The sequence below is a fragment of the Elgaria multicarinata genome, chromosome 1 (assembly GCF_023053635.1).
Source record: "Elgaria multicarinata webbii isolate HBS135686 ecotype San Diego chromosome 1, rElgMul1.1.pri, whole genome shotgun sequence".
In the NCBI taxonomy this organism is placed as follows: domain Eukaryota; kingdom Metazoa; phylum Chordata; class Lepidosauria; order Squamata; family Anguidae; genus Elgaria; species Elgaria multicarinata.
Window position 1 is genome coordinate 70,070,804 of NC_086171.1, and position 22,476 is coordinate 70,093,279.

The window sequence follows — 22,476 nt, forward strand, 5'->3', positions numbered from 1 at the left end:
AGAAGCAATATCAAGAGGACAGGAAGAAGAATCAAGAAGGGCAAATGTTCCAGGAATAGCTGGAACTTCAGAGAGCCTTTGGATCAAAGCCCCAAGGTACATCGACACCTGATGCTGATGGGGTTGAGGAGGGGAAAATGGGGGGGGGGGAGGCTGGATTGGGGAGTTAGATGTATTTGTGATTCAGAAAACATGCCCATTTTTATGCCACATTCAGTCCACACATCTACCTTAAGGTGGAAGAGCAAGGTAGGGACATGTACTAGACATTGAAATGGGTGACATCAGCATGACATCTTCCCATGCCAACTAGTTCCTGCTTTTATGAAGGCCATTTCTTTTGTTGTAAACCCACATTGGCACTAGAAATCAAAGAAGGGCCAGAAGATATTTCCCATGCAAGAAAGCCCTACAACTCTTGGGAAGAGAAGACTTCCAAAGCAAAGTGATTTCATATGTATACACTCTAAACAAGGTCTACACATACATACCTCGACCCATATCCAGTTCTGTGCACCTCCTATCAGGATTAGTGTGAACACGACATTTAAACACAGCTCCTGGGGACTTAAGAGAGGCACTGTATTTAGAATCTGCCTTTGGGGCACCAACCAAGACCCTGGAAATTAAGAGCAAAGGAATGTTTCATTAACATTACAAGAAACGAATACATAAGTTTCACAGTGACAGCTCTTGTCTTGACAAACTACGTTTTCCCACTCGCCTTGTGAAGAAGTGATCCTGTCTGCATCCACCCACTGTGGTAAGCAAAGGCAATGATTCCCCTTCAATAAATCCATGAAGTGTTTGATGGAGCTAAAGCCGCACCCCACCCCCAACATAAGCTTCTAGGAATGAATAACTAACAGCAGTAGCCATATTTCCCCTCAGCTGTAAATATGGGGGTTCTCAACGCAAAAGAACAAAAATGAATCAGTTAGAAAAATGGTCTGAGAAATCTCAAAGAAAAGTGTGTATTGTACATAATAGCCAAGGCCACGCCCAGGTCAAAGTCCATAATAGCCAAGGCCAGTTAGTTCTACCTGAGGTAGAAACTCCTACAAGTATCTTTTCCCCTCTTTGGCAGCATATATATAGATTAAGAAGTTGATGCTCTCTTGTGACACCCCAAATCAGCTACCTGAGGTGGCTTCCTCCCTCTCTATAATGGTAAAGCTGACCCTGGTATCATGTGTATGCCAGTGGATATCGGCAATGCAACCTGGAATGGATCTCTCTCTCTCTCTCTCTCTCTCTCTCTCTCTCTCTCTCTCTCACACACACACACACACACACACACAATTTTTCAGTAAAATGCAAGTTATTTTGAAAGCGTTATGTGGATAAAGAAATCCACTTTTGCACTTATGGTAAACATACACAGCATTGATGCACACTGTAAAAATTGGCTGAGGAAAACTGTTACACTTGTCCTATATCAAGGGTGAGCAACTTGTAGTCCAACAGATGTTTTGGTCTAAACTCTGATCATTCCTCATCATTGGCTATGCTGGCCAGGGCTGATGAGAGTTATAGTCCAAAACATCTGGAGGGTCACAAGTTGCCCACTCCTTTCTTGTATTAAGGGCTGAATGACACACAATCAGAAACCACAGGGCTGCTGCCAAAAATAGCAGCCTTGCGTGCAGATCCATCTTTAGCCTCCATAATATGTACTACAATGTATCTTGTGTCCTTCTGACTTCTTTACATGAGCCCTCCATCAGCAACAGCCAATCCTGCCCTTCATCAACAGCAGCCAATCATATGGAAAGGGAAAGGGAAAGGCATAGTGTACTGGTGTCAGCAAGACACACAGGAAGTTGTACTTCACATTACAGTGGACAAGTGGGAAATACGTGATAACTGGGCTGCCATTTGGGCTGCCATCTTTGGCAGTTGACACATGTTTCTTATTAATGAGTCATAGGACATGACTAATAATTCTAGTGCACTGGATGATTGGAAGCCTCTGAGTTTGGGGGTTTCCAATCATCAAGGGTGCAATCAATAGGATTGTGCCTTAATTCACTGTGCTGGAATAAGACACACTTCCCATTTTGTAAGGCATCTCTACTACCTCTTCTTTATTACCTTTGTATAAAGAACAAAAACATTTACCTTCTCTTTATCAAATCTTGGAAAATAAAAATAGGATAGTATTGTGTTTTCAAAAGCTACAGCACACGCACACACGCACGGTAACAAGCATTTAGGTGAACAATAATATGTTCCACTACTGAGTTGACATTAACTCACTTCACTGAGGTCAGAAAAACTACACAACGGTATTTAAAATAAACTTTAAAGAAGGAAAAGGCTACATTAACAGTTTGATTTCTCCTGAGTTTCAGAGGCTAAGCTGTCAAATCACAGGATTTTGACAGGGGCTACCTTCTCACGAGCAATGTTTTCACAAGTGAAAACAATTAGCGGCCTAGATACCTAAATTATAGAAAACTACAAAGCTGACGAATATTGAGAAGCAAACACAAGGGAGTCTGAAATAGCAGCTCTAAATACAGATGCCAATGAGTGACTACCATGCTCAGATCAAAATGTCAATCACGTCCCTTAAACATGCAGTATGAATGAATGTCATTCATTTAACTTATTGACATCCTTGAGCTCTGGAAAAGTAAACCATTGAAGGGAATATTACCAGCTATGGGGACCCCGATTTAAATTATAAGTGCTTGGTAAGGAAAACATTTCTATGACCCATTATAACAAAAAGGAAGCCAAGGGTCAAATCCAGGTACATATTGGTTTCAGCTACTTTCGATGGGCCCATGCCCACACTTTTCACTTGTGGGGACAGGAACCCAAAAGAACTCTTACTGGCCATTGCTGGGGAAACAATAAAGTTTGTGAAATTAAGGAAACCATACACCCATTCATGAAAGACCAGCCTATGTTACTATGCACCTTGACTTGGAGGGATGAGGCACCATTTGCTGCTATACTTCAGACACCAAAATGCCTTGAGCCCTGCTTTTAGCTAGTCTGACATCTCTGCAAACGTCACCCAGAAGTATACAGCTCAACTGGCAGAGACTGCTAACTTGGCTTTTAAGAACTGTAACCTATTGAAGCTGTTGACCATATCACAAGGAGTGGACTGGAAACATTTAAACCATATTTGTAATGTAATATCATCTGCTTACATTCCATGACCACGAACCTAGGATCCACAAGGAATAAATTAAAAGAATTTAATTTCAGTCTTATGATCATCTTACATTTTATCAAAAAAAAAAAAAGGGGGGGGGGGACAACAGAAGGACTTCCAAGCAATGCCAACAAAACAAAACACTGAAAGTCACAAATTAGTTTATTTTCGCATTCATCAAAGATGGTTCTGGTTGAGTAAACTAAACTCGATGGTAAGTATATAATTTTAGTTATGGATTTCTGCACTGCAACAGACCTAAACATTTAGCTGTACACAAGTGTACAAAAATGTAGTGGTATTCATTTTGGGCCTGATACCAAAGTTAAGCATTTTTAATTCCTATTGATTGCAATAGAAGAGTTAAGCACATCGTTAAATATCTCTTATTTAAATCAATTAAAGGTGTTTATCTTTTGCTGGACTCTGTCCTTTTTCATTTATCTGTGCAGCAAACCCAAATCTCTCTACTGTTAATCAACATTAGTTTAAATAACCCAGTTTAGTAGTAAAACAGGATTTCACAACTGAACCCCAGGCTTTTAGATGTTGGTTTTAAAAGAGAATCTTCAATTTGTTCTCCATTTAACTAAATTGGTCACAATGTGGTCAAATTATTGTTTAAGAAAGCTATTTATTTTCATAAGCTTTGTCATAACCACAATATTTTGCAAGACATTTCCCTTGCACTGGAATCTCTATGACTAACTACATGGGAAAGCATGTAAAGTGAAGCCCCAAAAAGAGTGGGGGGAGTAACTTTTTATAATTACAAATTCCTCAAGAGTTTGAGTCAATATTTTGTTACAGATTTGGAATTTGTGGCAGCAGCCGAATCCAATGCAGAAATTCAACAGAGGGAAAGGAAGTCCTACTTCTTACTTTGTTTCTCTCTCTCATGCACACGCACACACACACTATATACATACTAGTCATAGCCTGCACCAGGGGAGTAGGCCAACTTAGACTTGACTCTAAGCCCCCCAGGCTGACAGATGGTACACACCTCTCAACTTAGTGATGATTCTCACAAGACAGGTGTGTGGTTAGTGTCATTAAATGGTTTAGTCACTAAATGGCTCTGAACTTAGTTGTATCAGGGTGGCATCAGGAGTTTCCTGTCACTGTTCTGTTCTGGTTTGACATAGATAATCAAAGTCCTTGTCTAGCTTGTGTACTCTAAGCTTTCCATAAAAACAGTCAAGTAAAGATGAGCGTGTTCAGAGCAGGGCAACCAGGATGATCAAGAGTCTGGAAACAAAGCCCTATGAAGAGAGACTGAAACAACTGGGCATGTTTAGCCTGGAGAAGACGAGATTGAGGGGAGACATGATAGCACTCTTCAAATACTTAAAAGGTTGTCACACAGAGGAGGGCCAGGATCTCTTCTCAATCCTCCCAGAGTGCAGGACACGGAATAATGGGCTCAAGTTGCAGGAAGTCAGATTCCGGCTGGACATCAGGAAAAACTTCCTGACTGTTAGAGCAGTACAACAATGGAACCAGTTACCTAGGGAGGTTGTGGGCTCTCCCACACTGGAGGCATTCAAGAGGCAGCTGGACAACCATCTGTCAGAGATGCTTTAGGGTGGATTCCTGCACCGAGCAGGGGGTCAGACTCGATGGCCTTATAGGCCCCTTCCGACTCTACTATTCTATGATTCTATGACTCTGAAGAAATTATTTTTACCCTGTTTCCCACCCCTTCCTACTTATTCAGAGTAACACACCCATAGTGTCAGGATTGGGCCTAGGGTCCCTTTGGAGCCTGAAGATTGAGATTCAGAGGCAGTTGGGACAGATGGCAGGGTGGGGAGAGGAAATTCCCCAGGAGTCAGGGAATGAGAATCTTCCAAGGGCTTAACAATCAGGAGGGTCAGGTATAGATATCACCACCACCACCCTGTGGGAGAGCTTCCCTCAGAAGGGGAGGAAGGGCACATCTTTTTAGACACAAAAATCCGCTGTTGATTCAAGAGGGCGAACCTCATGAGTCAGGCACTCTGCCAGGTTGGCCACCCACCAGAGGGGGTGGGATGACCCACCCTAAAGTAGGGGCTTAGAAAGCTGCTCAGGTTCTGTGTAGCAGCCTATTGTTAGTTAAACTGCAACTCTCTTTTCCTAGTGAAGTCTTCCCCTATTAGAAAGCTCGAGATTAGTCTAATTAGGTCCTTGGGCAGCCTTTGGGCTTCTGCTGTGTCTGCATTGCTTGACAGCTCACTATTAGCATACTAAAGAAATATTGACTGGATGGCTGGGTTTCTGCTTGTTGACTGAACAGCCAGAGGGCTCATAGTTCTGACAGTAAAGTGGAGTGAGGTAATGGCAAAAGTGGGGTAAGGACTCAGTAAAGGCCTCTTGCCCAAGGACCTACAAAAACATGCCAGCCATGAGTTGCCCAGATCATACTATTTCCAGTGTTACCTTCTGGAACAGAACTCAGGATGTAGTCCAAAGGCCCATGATGCAGAAACCTTACTGAAGCTAAGTGGCTCTGAGTCTGGTCAGAGACTGCATTCAAGATCAAGACCACCTGAGGACCCTGTTCCCACCATTTTGAGTTCCACTCCATCGTGGGGGGAAAGGCAAGATACATGTGTCATGAATTAATTAATTTTATCCAAATCGTTTCTCACAAAGCAAGTAGAGAAACCACCTAGAAATGCCCTAAGATGCACCCCTGAAATTTCCCAATAGCCAGAAGTGCTTCTTTAACGTGTTCTGCCAATGTCCCAGAAGTCAGTTAGCCAAATAGATATTTATTTTTTAAAATATGGAAAGCGATATATAAATCTAACAAATAAATACATTAATGCCTGGGACACGTGACTAGTCAAATACTCTCGTGAAGTTTTATGACTATTTCACACGCATCTCTTGAAAATACACAAGTGGGAATCTGTTAATAGCTTTGTGGGGGCAAGAGGGAAGCAGAGAGACCAGTGCTTGTGAGATGTGAGTATGATATTCTGCTCTCTCCCCTTCCCCCTACCTCAGTCAATATCACTAGCCAAGTACCCTTACATAGATGGAAACAGAACTGGTGTGGAGAAGAGACCAGCAAGGTTTCTCAGTGGGCAGAGGCGAAGGGGGCAGAGGCGAAAGGAAGGACTTCTTTCCTGTGCATTTTGCCTCCCTCACTTAGTAGTTACTGCCGTTGCTTCTCTGTCTGGGATGTCCTGGTGCAAGAAAGAGCAGTGGTGGGTCCATTTGGGTGCCATCGCCATGCAGACAGTATTGCAGAGGGTCACCACAAATGCTGCCATCCACCTACTATGATCCCAGCTGAGTGGGTGAGCAATGGCAGCAAATATCTCTGCCTTCCAGGGTATTTTTGCCTCCCTATCTCGAATCAGTCGGGGCCTCTACATGCTGGAATATAGAAGACAACAGGCATATTTTGGAAGAAGCCACGCTTTGCAAAAGCCCCTGATTACTGAGGGTCTCATTTCCTCATTTCCAAATTGCTGCAGTCTTGAATGAGCTTCCTGCTTGTGTAAAGGAATCAGAGACAGGATTTTAACTATAATCTCAGAATAATCATGGAAGCAAGCCTAAATGTAGAAACCGCAGCGCATGTGTGTTTTTCCACATTAAGGAACTACAGCGGGACTTGAGAAAAAAATGATTTACTACTTCTGTAAGCATGCGTCAAAATGCGTATTGAAAGGATTTATGTGAGCTCATTACAAAAGAGAGTTACTTGGCAAGCATGGAGGAAAAATACAAAGGGTTGTCGACTTTAGTTTCTGCAAACAAACCTTCAGAGCCCCCATCCCAGTAACCATCTGGCTGCGAGGAACACAGCATGCCCATTACACAGTCAACACCTTAATGTTCATATCTGGAGGATAAGATGATGCACACTCCTCAGTCTCAGGAGTGCGAAAACCCAGCATGACAGTCCCAACTAGTGATGAAGCCAACAGAGTAATTTCAATTTAACACTTCTGCCTTTGCCCTCGTCCTCTCTGCTTGGCACCTGTGTTACGTGTACCTCCTGCCACTTCCTTGCTGAGCAGCCCTCAGGATACACAGTTTTGGATGCCAAAAGTGCTGCATCTAGCAGGAAGTACAGCACTTTAAGGAGTGATGAATAGCACGGAGGGCGCGGAGAGTGCCAAACACGTGCATCTCCCCACAGTGGTGCCAAAAAGTGATTAGACAGCCATAGCGCAAATGCTGCTTTGTTACCTAATCTCAGAAGGACAATAAACTGTCTAGATAACCATGCTTTAAAATAGCCAGCCACATTTGCAGCAAACTACATTACATTAATTTGCTGGGTTAAATAAGGTCTTTGATTTTGCTTGCCTGTTTGGCATTCTCCACTTGTAGTGCCGTATCTCGGTTGAACATCAAGATATGGGAATGAAATTTGGTGTGCACGTTCAGGACACTATTTTACATTTCAAGTGGAAACACCAGCTCAACACCCACCCTCTGCTTCAAGGAGAAAGAGGGGAAGGATAAACATGCAAAAGACATTGTAATGTAATAACTGCCTTGAAGACACAGAGATCAGAATAACAGTTGGTTTAAGATACAATTCTACATTTCAAATTCAAACACCTCCACACCCATTTACATCTTCCTTTCAAGGATGCAAGGATGGGGAACCTCTTTCAGCCCAGGGGACAGCGTTTGCCAGCTAAGAGCAGAGATTTATGGCTGTCTGTATCAAATGTGGAAGCCAAGCCAGAGACACTGCAGCTGGAATTCCTTAGTCGAGTAACACAATTCTGGAGTCACAGAGTAGGGGTCACAGGTCCAAGTGGTCTCGGTTCACCACAGAGTCCAAACACATGCAGAGCTGGATGGGCCAAACCATGGGGGTCCCACACCCAGTCCCTTCAACTTCCCTTCCAGTATTAATTTTCCATTGTAAGCTACACTGTTACTTCTATTAAGTCAGTTCTGATCTGTGTATTTCATCTTACGTTTCTATAAAAGTCTTCAATTTCATATAATTAAGAAATCATAAGATATTTGATATTGCAAATAAAACTTTTTGCAAGAAGTATCTTTTATTTATTTATTGCATTTCTATACCGCCAATAGCCAAAGCTCTCTTTAGTTGTTCCTCATTGCATCTTTGCCTATGCATGTATGCAAATATGTTTACCTTTCTATTATAATGTAATATATATTTTTCTCTTTATTTATTTTTTAATGGTATGGGGTCTTTAAATCTTGGGTCTCAGCATGTCTTGATCCGGTCGTATTTGCCACTGAAAGTTGTTGGCAAATCACTCCGTAGCTCTATAAGGACTAAAGGTAGTTTGCTTACGAGCTAAATTTTACCCTTGCACACTCTGTCGTGGCTACAGAGTACTAAATAGTCAAATTCAACTTGCAAACAAACTAAATTTGGTCCTTGTTGCCGCATCTAAAAAAAGGAGATTTTCCAGAAAATATACAGAATGAAATCTGTCCTACTGGCTCAATGAAATGTGCTGCGCACACCTATGATCTTGTGTGAAGAAATGTGAAAAAAAATATGGCAACTAGCTTGATTGATAACTGGCAAATAGAGGGAGAAAACGTGGAGGCAGTGACAGACTTTGTATTTCTGGGCGCAAAGATTACTGCAGACGCTGACTGCAGCCAGGAAATCAGAAGGCGTTTACTTCTTGGGAGGAGAGCAATGACAAATCTTGATAAAATAGTTAAGAGCACAGACACCACACTGACAACAAAGGTCCGCATAGTTAAAGCAATGGTATTCCCCGTAGTAACCTATGGCTGCGAGAGCTGGACCATAAGGAAGGCTGAGCGAAGGAAGATAGATGCTTTTGAACTGTGGTGTTGGAGGAAAATTCTGAGAGTGCCTTGGACTGCAAGAAGATCAAACCAGTCCATACTCCAGGAAATAAAGCCAGACTGCTCACTTGAGGGAAGGTATTAAAGGCAAAACTGAAGTACTTTGGCCACATAATGAGAAGACAGGATACCCTGGAGAAGAGGCTGATGCTCGGGAAAGTGGAAGGCAAAAGGAAGAGGGGCCGACCAAGGGCAGGATGGATGGATGATATTCTGGCGGTGACAGACTTGACCTTGGGGGAGCTAGGGGTGGTGACAGCCAACAGAAAGCTCTGGCGTGGGCTGGTCCATGAAGTCACGAAGAGTCGGAAACGACTGAACGAATAAACAACAAAATGTATCGATAGATACACAGACAGATAGATACAGATATCAGGGGTTGTCAGCTTGTGATCCTCCAGATGTTTTGGCCAAACATTGCCCACCTCTGATCTAAAGGCATGACACAGCCTTCATATCATAAAAAATTTGTTTATACACTAGCTTAACACAAATCCCTATGTATATGTGCTCAAAATGAGCCATTTTTACTTTTGCATTTCCTCTCTCAAACTGATAACTTACCATTTGAAAACAAAATCCTTCCCTCAGACACACACACACACACACACACACACACACACACACACACCATAAGAAAGAGCTCTTTCCATTTGTTCTTTGCCCAAAACTATTTAAGAAACTCCATATCAGTAAACACTCCACTGGAAGTTGACAGGCAAAACGCAAAAGCACTTGTGAATCAAAGAGAATGACAGCAATTCATTTTAGGACCTGAGCCCAGACTGAATGCCTGCATTTATACCACAGTGCGCCACAGTTCCAAGGCCAGCATTTTAAGAAATAGAGCCCCATCTATCAGAAAGAAGTACAGACAAGCATTGTGAATGTGTACAGGGATCAACTATTCCTGCTTTCATTCAAAGGGTTCCAGGTGAATTTAGCTCCATCCAATCCAGAGAGTTACGTTTTCACAAAATGGCCGATACATGTAGAAAGAGTGTTTACGCTCCTCCTGTAGCTTCTTGGTTCTGCAAAGAATAAATGTGTCAGAGTAAATAAGGTTATGAAGAAACTAGAAGAGGTTTTTTTTACAATCATTGTTTGAAATATCTCTCTCCCTCTCCTGTTATGGCCTTGAATGCTGACAGTTGTTTTTAGAAGGCCGCGATCAGCTCTTTAGCCATTTAAAACACGAGCAGTATGAAATGAATTTGCTCTTCCCATTCTCGCTTAAAGTTGTTAAGGCTGCTAGAATTTATTCCCATCCGGCGCAATAGGACTGATCATGTTTCCTATTGAGAAGCATCTGCTGTCAAGATGATGGGCTGTCGGGTAGCTCCCAAGAAATAGCAGAGCATGTAGGCAACCTCACAAAGCACAAACACCACTTGGTGACACATAAGAAACAGGTGTGCACATGCTCTCTCAGCCACTAAGTCCCAACTGTCCTTGCTAAGGAAAACACTGGACCACGTAGAGCAACGGCTCATTAATTTGATGCTTCGAATTAATCCCTACCAGCAACTGGGTTAATTAAGGCCAATTCACTATGCCAACCTATTCTTCAGTGGCTACATTCAAAGTGTGATAATGATGCCTACTCTTAATTCTTGGGGATTACCAGTGGAGGCTGGTGGCTCCGACGTCAGTGAGGCAGCGAATCTGCTTCAGGTTTCAGTCAGAACTCTAAAGGAGCTGTCCAAAGTGCTCTACACTGTGGATAGCTCCTTTAGAGTTCTGACAGATTCTGACTGAGACCCAGAGCAGATTGAACACCCCACTGACATCGGAGCCACCAACCTCCACTAGGGATTATCACGATTAAAGATCAAAGAAAATACTGTGAAGCTGATTTCGAGCCACAAGTGAATTTATGCAATAAGCATGGAACTTCTAGCAGCACGTGATAAGGTGACTGGGGTGAAGGGCTTTGGATGGCAATGTACATATGCATTGATTTTTATTTATTTATTATAGCATTTATTTTGTTGTTTATTCGTTCAGTCGCTTCCGACTCTTCGTGACTTCATGGAACAGCCCACGCCAGAGCTTTCTGTCAGCCGTTGCCACCCCTAGCTCCTCCAAGGCCAAGTCTGTCACCTCCAGAATATCATCCATCCATCTTGCCCTTGGTTGGCCCCTCTTCCTTTTGCCTTCCACTTTCCCTAGCATCAGCATCTTCTCCAGGGTGTCCTATCTTCTCATTATGTGGCCAAAGTACTTCAGTTTTGCCTTTATTATCATTCCCTCAAGTGAGCAGTCTGGCTTTATTTCCTGGAGTTTGGACTGGTTTGATCTTCTTGCAGTCCAAGGCACTCTCAGAATTTTCCTCCAACACCACAGTTCAAAAGCATCTATCTTCCTTTGCTCAGCTTTCCTTATGGTCCAGCTCTCACAGCCATAGGTTACTACGGGGAATACCATTGCTTTAACTATGCGGACCTTTGTTGTCCGTGTGGTGTCTCTGCTCTTAACTATTTTATCAAGATTTGTCATTGCTCTCCTCCCAAGAAGTAATCCCGCCTTTTTTCCTGCAAGGAACCCAAGACAGCATACATAATCCTCCTTCTCTCCACTTTATCCTAACAACAACCCTGTGAGGTGAGTTGGGCTGAGAGTCTGTGACTGGCCCGAAGTCCCCCAGTGGGTTTCCATGGCTGAGTGGGGACTAGAACCTGGATCTCCCAACTCCCAGTCTGACACTCTAGCCACTACACCACGCTGGCTCTCACACCACACTGGCTCTCTGACTTTGATCCCCTCTAACTTTGTTTTCTCTTGATGCCTTTTCTCCCCCCTCAGCAACTCTGTGACTGAAAGGTAGGACGGTCTCTGCTTCTTTCAAGAAAAGAGGGTTTTTTTTAATTAAGTGGCATATGAATATTAGAAATAATAAATAAGAACCAGACGGGAAGTATTTCACCAGAGAAGTAGCAGACATGTTAAGCTTGATCACACAGGGCTTATACCCTGCTGCCAAAACAGACTCATCTTACCTTAAGCCTGGAAAGTGGCAGGCTAATAGCCAAATTAACTGAAGGTATCAACAGGATAAAAACACAGGACCATCTCCTTCGCTGTGTGAACGAATACTCCCTCACCTGATGGAAACCAAACACTGCCACAAGCAAGGGGAGCAGCACGTGCACTTAAAGAATGCAGGATTTAAAATAAATGATTCAGCCATCGGTTCCGCCTCAGACAGGTCCACAGTGTCCTTAGGGACAGCATGCAGAGGCAGCAAAACGTTGTTTCCAAGCTGCCTTCACAACCCCGAACATACCCAACCATAGGCACACAGCAGTGTTCAATTGTGTCCACCAAATTTTCCTCCATCTGCACTCCAGCCTTCTCCTATTTTGTTTTGTCACTTGCTGTCAGTCTAAATCTCAACAAGAGGTGACTTGACAAAGGGATAGATTCGAAGTCCCCACCTTCAGGTCGCCATCTCCATGACTGGCTGAAAAAAACATGTCTAGTGTGTGCCCTGCTACATATGTTGGGCCAATGACATGTTGGGACAGCCCCATGGTTGTCATGGGGGGCATGGAATCCTGAGCTACCCCAGACAAGTTGCCCTCAGAATTCATGTTGACATCCCCCAAAACCAGCAGCCTAGGTGACCTAAAAATCACATCTGAGATCAACTCTGTCAGCTCAAGTAGAGAGACAGAGGTGGGTAGCAAGGTGGGTGGTACACCAGCAGAGATAACTCAATGACATTGCAGAGAGCACCTCAGAGCATTCTACAGCTCACAGACACAGAGCAATCAGGTGCATTGCCAGCCCTAGCACAGTACAATGTGAAGCAGGCTGCTTCAGGTGGCAAAATGTAGGGTGATAAAGGCAGGAATTATCATCTGAATGGGACAGCAAAACTCTTTTTTTAAAAAAGTATGGCCCTAGCAGTTGGGGAAGGGGGGCATTTGATGCTCAACTTCAGGCAGCAAAATGTCTTGGGCCAGCACTGATCCGGTGCTAAAGGTGGGGTCTCTTGATTTGATTAGTTTCTCAGAAGGCTGGCATCTTGCCCAGCACCAGGGGCCTTATAGCGCTTGAGCCCATGAGAATGTAGGTCTCCCGATGCTGCCTTTCATGCAGAGCCCCACATCCACTCAGGAGAAGAGGAAGTTCGACTAAACCATAGATTTTTAAACAGAGGTCACACAAGATATACCTGTGAATGGGCAATGATAACTGTGGGCTCATCTACACCAAGCAGGATATTCCACTATGAAAGCAGTATATAAAAGGCAGGAGCCATACTATTGCTTTATAATGGTATTGAAGTACGCTGACAACTGTTGGGGCCCATGACATATACCACTTTCATACTACTTTCATAGTGTTATATCCTGCTTGGTGTAGATGTGTCATGGGCCCCAACAGTTGTCAGTGCACTTCATTACCTCTATAAAGCAGTAGTGTGGCTCCTGCCTTTTATATACCACTTTTACGCCGCTTTCATAGTGGAATATCCTGCTTAGTGTAGATGAGCCCTGTGTTGATATCAACGGCTGGCATGGTCTTTAGTTTTGCACAATCATCGCCAATTCCTGAGCCCATGGCTAAATGAAATTCCCAGAGGCTTCTTAGAATGCACTTGTGGCATCAAATCAAACATGTGTGTAGCTTCCTTCCCTGCTGCAAATGTTCCAGCAATGTCTGTTGAGTGCTTAACTGCAGATACCATCCATTCCAAAGAACTTGTGGTGAGCTCACTCAGGTGAGTTCCCAACAGTCCAAAAGGACCAAAGAATCAGCTCTTTATAACTGTTGTTGTTATTTTTAATTTATTTATTTATTTATTTATTGTATTTCTATACCGCCCAATAGCCGAAACTCTCTGGGCAGTTTACAAAATTCATAAAATGTCCTGCTGACCTTTGCCAGAGGCAGTAGGTTAGGAATATGACATTATTATTTTCAATTAGGGGAGCTGCTACTTTGGAATCAATGAAAAACTAACTAAGGGCTGCAAGACATGCCTACAATAACAGCTTTTGGAAAATGAGAAAAAGAAAGGAAGAGAAGAAAAAGAACTATGCCTAAGTATTATTTGGTAATTTGCTGTTTCCAGGAATAGTCGAAGCTTGTTCCACTGCACCACATCCAAAATGGAGCAAAATTACTTTAATACCATAATACATTCTCTAAGTATAAACCGAGTGACCTCAGTTATACTGGAGACTTAACAACCGATGCCAACTTTAAGTGCCATTCCTGAACCACAGCAAGAGAAGCAGATCCGCTGCAACAACAAGTAGATACATGATTAAAAACTGGATTGAATTTACAGCTCAATGGCTGTGAAAGAGACCGTTTTAGCTCGGAGGCAGCTGATGGGTGTAAGAGGCATTGCCAAGAGTGGCCTTTGCTCCCTTCTTTAACTGGTTACACAGTACAGACTGATATGCCAAAGTTAATTCTGTACACGCACAGCGTCCCGCTTTAATAGTGCAATTTAAAATCCTGATGGCAAGAAGCAACAGCATCAAGGACAGACAATGTCCCCTCAGTCCAATAATTTGGAATTGCGCTACTTGACCTCCCTAAAGATTTAGGATTAATGGGTGTAGCACACTGAGATGTAATTGAGTGAAAACTCTCAGACCCGATCCCCATCCTATGCAAGCCCCAGAAACTGACAAATGGAAAATGCTACTGGTTATAAATGGTAACATCACCCCTGACTACTACTACCCTGTTTCCCCGAAAGTAAGACATCCCCCGAAAATAAGACCTACTTCCAGTTTTGCCTCTCGCTGTAATATAAGGCATCCCCCCGAAAAGAAGACCTTTTTTTTTGTTCAACAATAAATGTGTACCGTATTCTTCTTCATGGAAAAATAAGACATCCCCTGAAAATAAGACCTAACGCATCTTTGGGAGCAAAAATTAATATAAGACACTGTCTTATTTTCGGGGAAACAGGGTACTACTACTACAACTTCTTCTCCTCCTCCTCCTCCTCCTTCTCCAATTCCCTGGATCTGATCCAATAACCTGGAGGGCCAAACTGAACCTCACACAAAGGGAAGTAAAAGTTACCCTTGGCAATGCACCCTTGTTCTAAAGTGATACTTCATTATGCTTGGGGCAAACTTCTGTGATGCATGGAAGCTTCTGCCCCTTTGCCAGCACTTCATTTCTTTAAATTCATTATTAAAGGGGGTTGGACTTGATGCCCCAAATGGTCCTTTCCCACTCTAGGTGGGTATGCCACAGCTGAAACCTGCCTGAAAGGCATATCACGCCCTCCACCCCCCAATTCGAAAGCCCTGCTCCTTCATGGCAGGTGTGCTTACTAAGGTCTGGTTAGTGTGGCTACTCAGCGATGAGAAACAGGCATCCCTTTCACAACAGCAACTTCCCATGTTCCAGGTTTGAATGCTGAAAGCAGGTTCTGATGATGAACCCTATCTCACTTAAAGCTTGGGTGGGGAAACATTTTAAAGGGGGTCCAAACTGGTTCCCTCCAGGACTCCCTGCAGTCGAGATGACGTAAGTGGCCATGGCCCCACCCACCCCGGCCACCTTACCCATTTTGCCTTTCTCAGCGCTGAGCTCCACGCCTCTCTCAGCACAGAGAAAGGGAGTCGGGCAGTGCTGGCAGGAACGATTCTTCCCAGCATCACTGAGTTGAGTGTCTCTTTTATGCAGCTCTTAGTGGCCCCATTGGAAGAAGAAAGAGTTGTGTGAAAGAAGACTTGGCCGGCGCTGGGAGGAGCAGATTCTCCCAGTGCTGGCTGATAGCTGACTTGTTGTCCCAATGGGGATGGTGCACAGCACAGGAATGCACTAGCCACACTGGGAAGAGTGCCGGCCAAGTTGGGCACCTCCTCTGTATGCCTCTTGCAATCTCCATCAGATGGGGGTGTTGTTGCAAAAGGCTCATGAAAGAAGACTCAGCTGCCGCTGAAAGGATCGGCCCCTCCCAGCACCACCTCATTCCTCAGCTTCATGCGGCCCCACAGCCCTGTTGTGAACCAAGATAATAGGGGAGATACCCCTGTGCACAGCTTCTGCCCCCTTGGAGGAACCCAAGGTCGCATGGAGAACCTCTGCAGGCCAGATCAGCACACGGGGCAGAGGCTCTCCATCCCTGGCCTGCATGAAGCCCTGACAGAAGCTGATCTGATACTAACTGCTGACATTCATGCACATCATCTGAAGTGGAGTGCTATTTAGGGATGGTTTGCTGGGACACAAGAACACCCCTGCGTTGTAACTCCCAGCTGCTGTCCAGCTCAGTCATCACCATTAAGATTGCTCCAATTCAACCAGCTGGGACCAAATCAGGCCTCACTGCACAGTAAACCTGTGCCTAGGCTGTACCACTTCAGTCTGTGGGTGGAGCCTCGCATAAGGGAACGTTCCTCCAGCTAAAACAACCTTCCCCAACCTAGGGCCCTCCAGATATATTGGACTACAATTCCCATCATTCCCAGACAGCATGGTCAGGGATGATAGGACTTGTTGGAGGAAGGGTCTTGGCCCAGCCTTCTCCTTGATGTGTAAGTGGGGGTGTTTTCTTCATGAGAAAATATCCCATCGTATGAGCCTCCAGCTGCAGTCTGAAGTAGGACAATCAAAAGGCAGGATGGCCACATCCCTGAAAACCTGGCCTATTTTTAGTCCTCATGGCAGGAAGAAACCTTTCTTTGACATCTTCATAGATTGTAATAACTTTAGCCCTATTCAGGGGTTCTTCTTCTGTGTGTACAATAAACATGCAAGGGGGAGGGGGGAGAGCCATCCTCTGTTGCCATCCCTGTAAATTCCCCGTGAGTTGGAGGCAAACTAGTTGGAGGCAAACAGAGCACACTAGTCTTCCCCTCCCCCCACATCACTGTCCCCCATGAGTTGGAGGGGTTCTAAATTGTACGAGGAGCCTTTTCTATGGATGCAGGCCAGCCTTCCCCAACCTGGTGCCCTCTAGATGTTTTGGACCTCAACTCCCAACAGCCCCAGCCAACATGGCTAATGGTCAGGATTGCTGGGAGCTATCGGAAGAAATATCAATTTTGCTGCGTGGTTTTATCCTGGTTGTGCTTTTTATATTGTATTTTGTATTTGTGCTTTTAACCTGTTGGTTGTTTTATGATGGTTTTAATTTTTGTAAACCGCCCAGAGAGCTTCGGCTATTGGGCGGTATAAAAATGTAATAAATAAATAAATAAATAAATAAATAAAAACATCTGGAGGGTACCAGGCTGGGGCAGGCCGATGTAGGCTTCCCATGCAATTTAGAACCCAAATCTTCCTAACTTCTCTACACAAATAGAGAAGGCTCCCGCTGCAGGTGTTGCCTCTCCAACTCATAGAGGATGATGGGGACCATAATGGAGGGGGGGCAGAGCTAGTGTGCCCATCTTCACTCCCCCCATCACATGTTAATAGTACACAGAGAAGAACAACACCTCAATAGCGCTTCTATCCTACCAAGCGTCCCCGTTCAGCTAAGACCGTGGACAGATCCTCTGATGTAATACGGTTAGAAAGCATTTCAAGAATCATTCATTCAAGTATCAATCTTAAGTCTAGACTCAGTTCACACAGGCATGTTCATTGACCATAGCTTCAAGTGATGACTTAAGTATGCACATGAGCCTTCGTAGATCACCACAAGAAGAACTTCCATACTCAATGGAAATATACTCTCATCACAAATGTGTATGTTTCAAAGAGTTATTTTGATCCAGATCATCCCAACATATTCTGTCTAGAGCATACTGCATAACAGCCAAAAATCAATCAGTATACCTTTGCTCACCACGTTTCCATGCATAACACCTGTCGATCTCTGCATGTTATGCAGCTGTCATTTTAAAGAAAGTGGCCCTGTCGACAAACAAATGCCTACTAGGAAGAAAGGTTGACACATGGAAGCCACACAGGATGAATTTTCTCTTCAATGTAGCTCTCAAAGGTACATGAGCTCTCTCAGCATCCGCACATGGCAATTCAGAGGCTTCTCATGTTCCCATTCCCAGCTCATTGCTGGGCCAGGAGCATGGGAAATGCTCCTTTCTTGGGCACAGATTAGGTGATTGCATGAAAAATCTCATATCAAACCCATCAATGGCTATAAATAGAAACTCAATGTTCAGAGGCGCTATACCTTCAATGATCAGGCACAAGAGGCAAATGACTGAGGGCAGGGAAGGGGCGCTATTACAATTAATAATTACAATAATTAATTAAATAAATAAATAAATAAAATGATCAAGAATTGCTTGCAACCTTCTCAGAGGCCACTGCTGCCCATAATGGGCAGGTCCAGGAAGATGATTCTTATCTTATTTATTTTGATTATTATTTATTTATTGCATTTTTATACCGCCCAATAGCTGAAGCTCTCTGGGCAGTTCACAAAAATTAAGTAGAAAATAACTCAGGGGTAGCAAGTGTCATTTCCCTCTTTTGGAAATGTCTCACACTTAATCCTCAAACTGCATTTGGGGGTGGGGAGGGGGGAGGACCAAGAACACAGGGAGACTCAGGATGGGGGAGCTGTTCCCTCTGAAAAGGAAGCCCTGAGATTGAGAAGTGAGTGCGAGGAGCTAGTTTTTCGCATGGCGCAGGCCACAATACGAAGAACCTCTTGAGCCGTGGACAAAACAGGCCATCTTGGTTCTTCTTACACTGGATTGTCTGGTCCATACAGTCCACTCCAGTCCTGTAATTGCCCCCCCCCCGCTTCTCTGCAATGTAGAACAGGTAGAAGACCAGTGGGGGTTGGACTCCCAGGGTGTACGCTCCATACATACAATCAAATGCCACCCCCATAAACAGAAGTCCTACACAAACGCACCTTTAAAACAAAACCCTCCAAACAATGAGATTTCACCAGTTATCTAGCCCATCTGGCCCACTGCCCATGCATTCTTACAGTGAAAAGCTTTCAGGAAACACTTGCTTCCCTACCACCACCACTTTTTTTCAGTGGTACAACATACAATACGGGAACCAAGGAGCCATGACACTGAATCATTGCCTATGCCCAGAATCTACCTGCCTGAATCTACGACATTCAAAGATGAACTCCTCCTAGGAAACACTGGAGTTGGACTGTCCCTATCCTCCTCTTCATAAGAATATAAGAAGTGCCATGCTGGTTCAGACTGAGGGCCCATGTAGTCCAGAACTCTGTTCACACAGTGGCCAGCCAGCTGTTGACCAGGGACCAACAAAGCAGGACATAGTACAACAGCACCCTCCCACCCATGTTCCCCAGCAACTGGTGCACACAGGCTTACTGCCTCAGATATTACTGGAGGTTATGCTTAGCCATCAGGACTAGTAGCCATTGATAGCCTTCTCCAGGAATTTATCCAACCCCCTTTTAAAGCCATCCAAATTGGTGCCCATCACTACATCTTATGGTAGTGAATTCCATAATTTAACTATGTGCTATGTGAAGATATACTTCCTTTTATTTATCCTGGATCCCCAACCAATCAGCTTCATGACCCCATTGGGTTCTAGTATTTTGAGAGAGGGGGAAAATGTCCCCCTATCCACATTCTGCACCCCAAGCATAATTTTGTACACCTCTATCAGGTCTCCCCTTAGCCTCCTTTTTTCCAAGCTGAACAATCCCAGCTGTTGTAACCTTCCGTCATAGGGGAGATGCTCCAGCTCCTTAATCATGCACACACCCCACCCAATAAGATTGGGCCACCACTGATAACCATTCTTACCACACCATTTGAGAATCAACACTTTCTTTTGCACTAAAGGGAAAAGTGCCACTCATTCTTACAACAAACATGAAAAGGTAGATGTATGTATTCTAGTTTATGAAAAGTTGCTACACACACAGGCTGCTGCTGCAGAATCATCTGGAGACCGCTAGGAAAAAGAAATGGATTTCCCTAATAACTAACCCTAATAACCCCCTCAGTCATGTGGGAGGGAGGGGAGAAGGCTGCCTTGAGGGAGTCCCACTTGAAACACTTTCTCCCCTCTTCACAAGATGATTGACAGCATTTTGAAATTCCATTCAATCAATATCAACTCAAGACCACCCAATTTTAATTTGGACCCGAGTTCTCTAAGGGCACAGACTCAGAACTTGTCTTCACGTGCACAAGTAAGAGAGATAGGAACCTGGGTACGCTTAGCATGGAGAAGAGATGACAGTGCTCCTCAAATAGCTGACGAGCTGTCACACAGAAAGAGGTACAGACGTGTTCTCTGCTGTCCCAGAGGGAAGGACGGGATCTAATGGGGCTAATGTTACAGGAAGGTAGATTCTGGTTGAACATTAGGAGGCACTTCAGGATGGTGAGAGCAGTTTGACAATGGAACCAATTGTGTGGAGGGATGGTAGGCTCTTTCCTGGAGGTCTTCTAGCAAAGGCTGGATGAACATTTGCTGGGGATCCTCTAACTCTGAATCTCCTGTACTGAGCAGAGGGTGGACTAAATAGCCTCCAAGACCCCCTCCAACATGGTGGTTCTAACATTCTTTGCCTCTGCGCAGTGAAGGCTGGTGGCTTCAATGTCAGTGGGGCAGTGAATCCGCTCCGGGTTTCAGTCAGAACTGTAAAGGAGCTGTCCAAGGTGCATCACACCTTGGACAGCTCCTTTAGAGTTCTGACTGACACCCAGAGCAGATTCGCCGCCCTACTGACATCGGAGCCACCAGCCTCCACTCTCTCTGCGTATGTGCAGAGAGCAACTTCCCAGTGAATAGACTGCCCCGGCATACAATTTTAAAATGTGCCCGGGAGGCATGTGTCCGTCAGAAGGCTGCGTTTTAAACAGGCTGGGGGCTTGACACCTCTATTTTATTTTATTTTTTCGAATAGTTGAGGGAGGGAGACGTCCTAATAAGAAATCTACAAGTTAGTCACATACGTAAGGAAGGAAAGATGGAGAAATCGGCTCGATCTAGAAGATTGGGAAGAGAGGCAGGAAAAGTTCAACCCCCTCTTTGTGGGGGTGGGGGGCGGCGAGGCTGCCCTGCTGGGAAACCAAGCAAGAGGAAAATGCCTCCCCAATGAGGTAAGAGCCGCCACGCACCCCCCCTTCTCTCTCCCTCTCCTTCTCCCCCCCCCCCCCTCTGACCCGGCGACTCACCATCTCGTATTGTCGTAGTAATGCTCCAGCACAGAGTAGCCAAAGAAAGAGTTATTGGGCCCTTGGTAAATCACCGGGTGGTCCAGATCGATGTTATAGGAGTAAACCAACGCCACCGAAAGAGTGGCGACCAGCACTTTAAATCCATTCCGCTTGCCTTTCCCAGGGGATGCAGCCATTCTCCGGTTGTTGTTGTTTGAGGGTGGGGTGGGGGGGTTCTTTTAAAAAGTGCCTCTTCCTCGGCGCGCTTGCTCTCCTCCCGGGCGCAAGAGAACCAAAGCAGTAGTGGAAGCCGCAGCAGCAGCCGCCCCCTCCTCCGGCCCGCGATTCAGATCAGAACGACGAAACCAGATTCCTCAGCTTGGAGCATTCAAAGGGCTCCCCAAGACCAAAAAAAAGGGGGGGCGGTATGGATAGGAGAGACCGATTAGGCTGCAGACCGGAGCCTCCGGGCAGTTCCCGCTAAAGCCGCCGCCGCCCGGAAAGCTGGAGCGAAGCGCGAAGCTTTGGGCTTCTTCTGGCTCCGTCCTCGAGTCAGCCTGGGACTTTTGAGCTCCACTTCACGCCAATCCCAGGGGCGCGTGGAGCCAGCGGGCTTCTCCCAGCCCGGGACGCCGCCGGCCGCAAAGCCGTAGCCACAGCGCCCTCTAGCGGCTGCTCTCACGCTCGCCGCAGCTCGTTTCTCTGAACAACTCCGCTTTGGGGGGAGTTTCTCCTGGGGACCGGCCCTACCGATAGGCAGAGTGAGGCGTTGATATGAAAAGGCAGCAGACTATTGCATTCTGGGCAGGGCATTTTTCTGCCTAAACATGCATAGGACTCAAGAGTATTATTCTTTTTTCTTTTCTTTTTTTTACTGCCAAGGAGAGGCGTTTGTGGGATTTGCTGCTTCAGAATTATTTGGCATTCTATTCACCTTGACTTGGGGCGGGGGGTGCCGGGGGGGAGAGAGAGATGGGTGCCATTTTCTGCTTCCTCTCAAGCCTTATCTTGGCCTGGCCAAGTTGTTTTTTTAATGCCTCACCCGTAGTAATATTTGCGAGTGTTCAAAAATATAACCCTTTCGAACCTGCAATCTGAAATGGTAGCTGTCCAGAATTCTCTACCGCTAGGGTGACCATAAGGAAAGGAGAATAGGGCTCATGTATCTTTATCAGTTGTACTGAAAAGGGAATTTCAGCAGGTGTTATTTGTATGCATGCAGCACCTGGTGAAATTCCCTCTTCATCACAACAGTTCAAGTTGCAAGGGCCCAGGTACAAAAGAGGACAGGGGTCCTGCAGCTTTAACTGTTGCAATGAAGAAGGAATTTCACCAGGTGCTGCATGCATACAAATAGCACCTGCGGAAATCTCCTTTTCTATACAACTGTTAAAGATACAGGAGCCC

At 44.9% G+C, this 22,476-nt stretch overlaps 1 protein-coding gene across 1 annotated transcript in view; it reads right to left on the reverse strand.

The window, feature by feature from the left end:
- Window positions 1–21,266, reverse strand: part of ITGA9 (integrin subunit alpha 9) — a 249,188-nt gene extending 227,922 nt beyond the window's left edge. Inside the window, exons 1-2 of the mRNA XM_063129756.1 lie at window positions 21,088–21,266; window positions 492–619 (exon numbers count right to left, since the gene is read on the reverse strand). Coding sequence (XP_062985826.1) covers window positions 492–619; window positions 21,088–21,266 — 307 coding nt within the window. The remainder of the gene's footprint in view (window positions 1–491; window positions 620–21,087) is intronic.
- Between the last annotated feature and the right edge of the window lie 1,210 nt (window positions 21,267–22,476).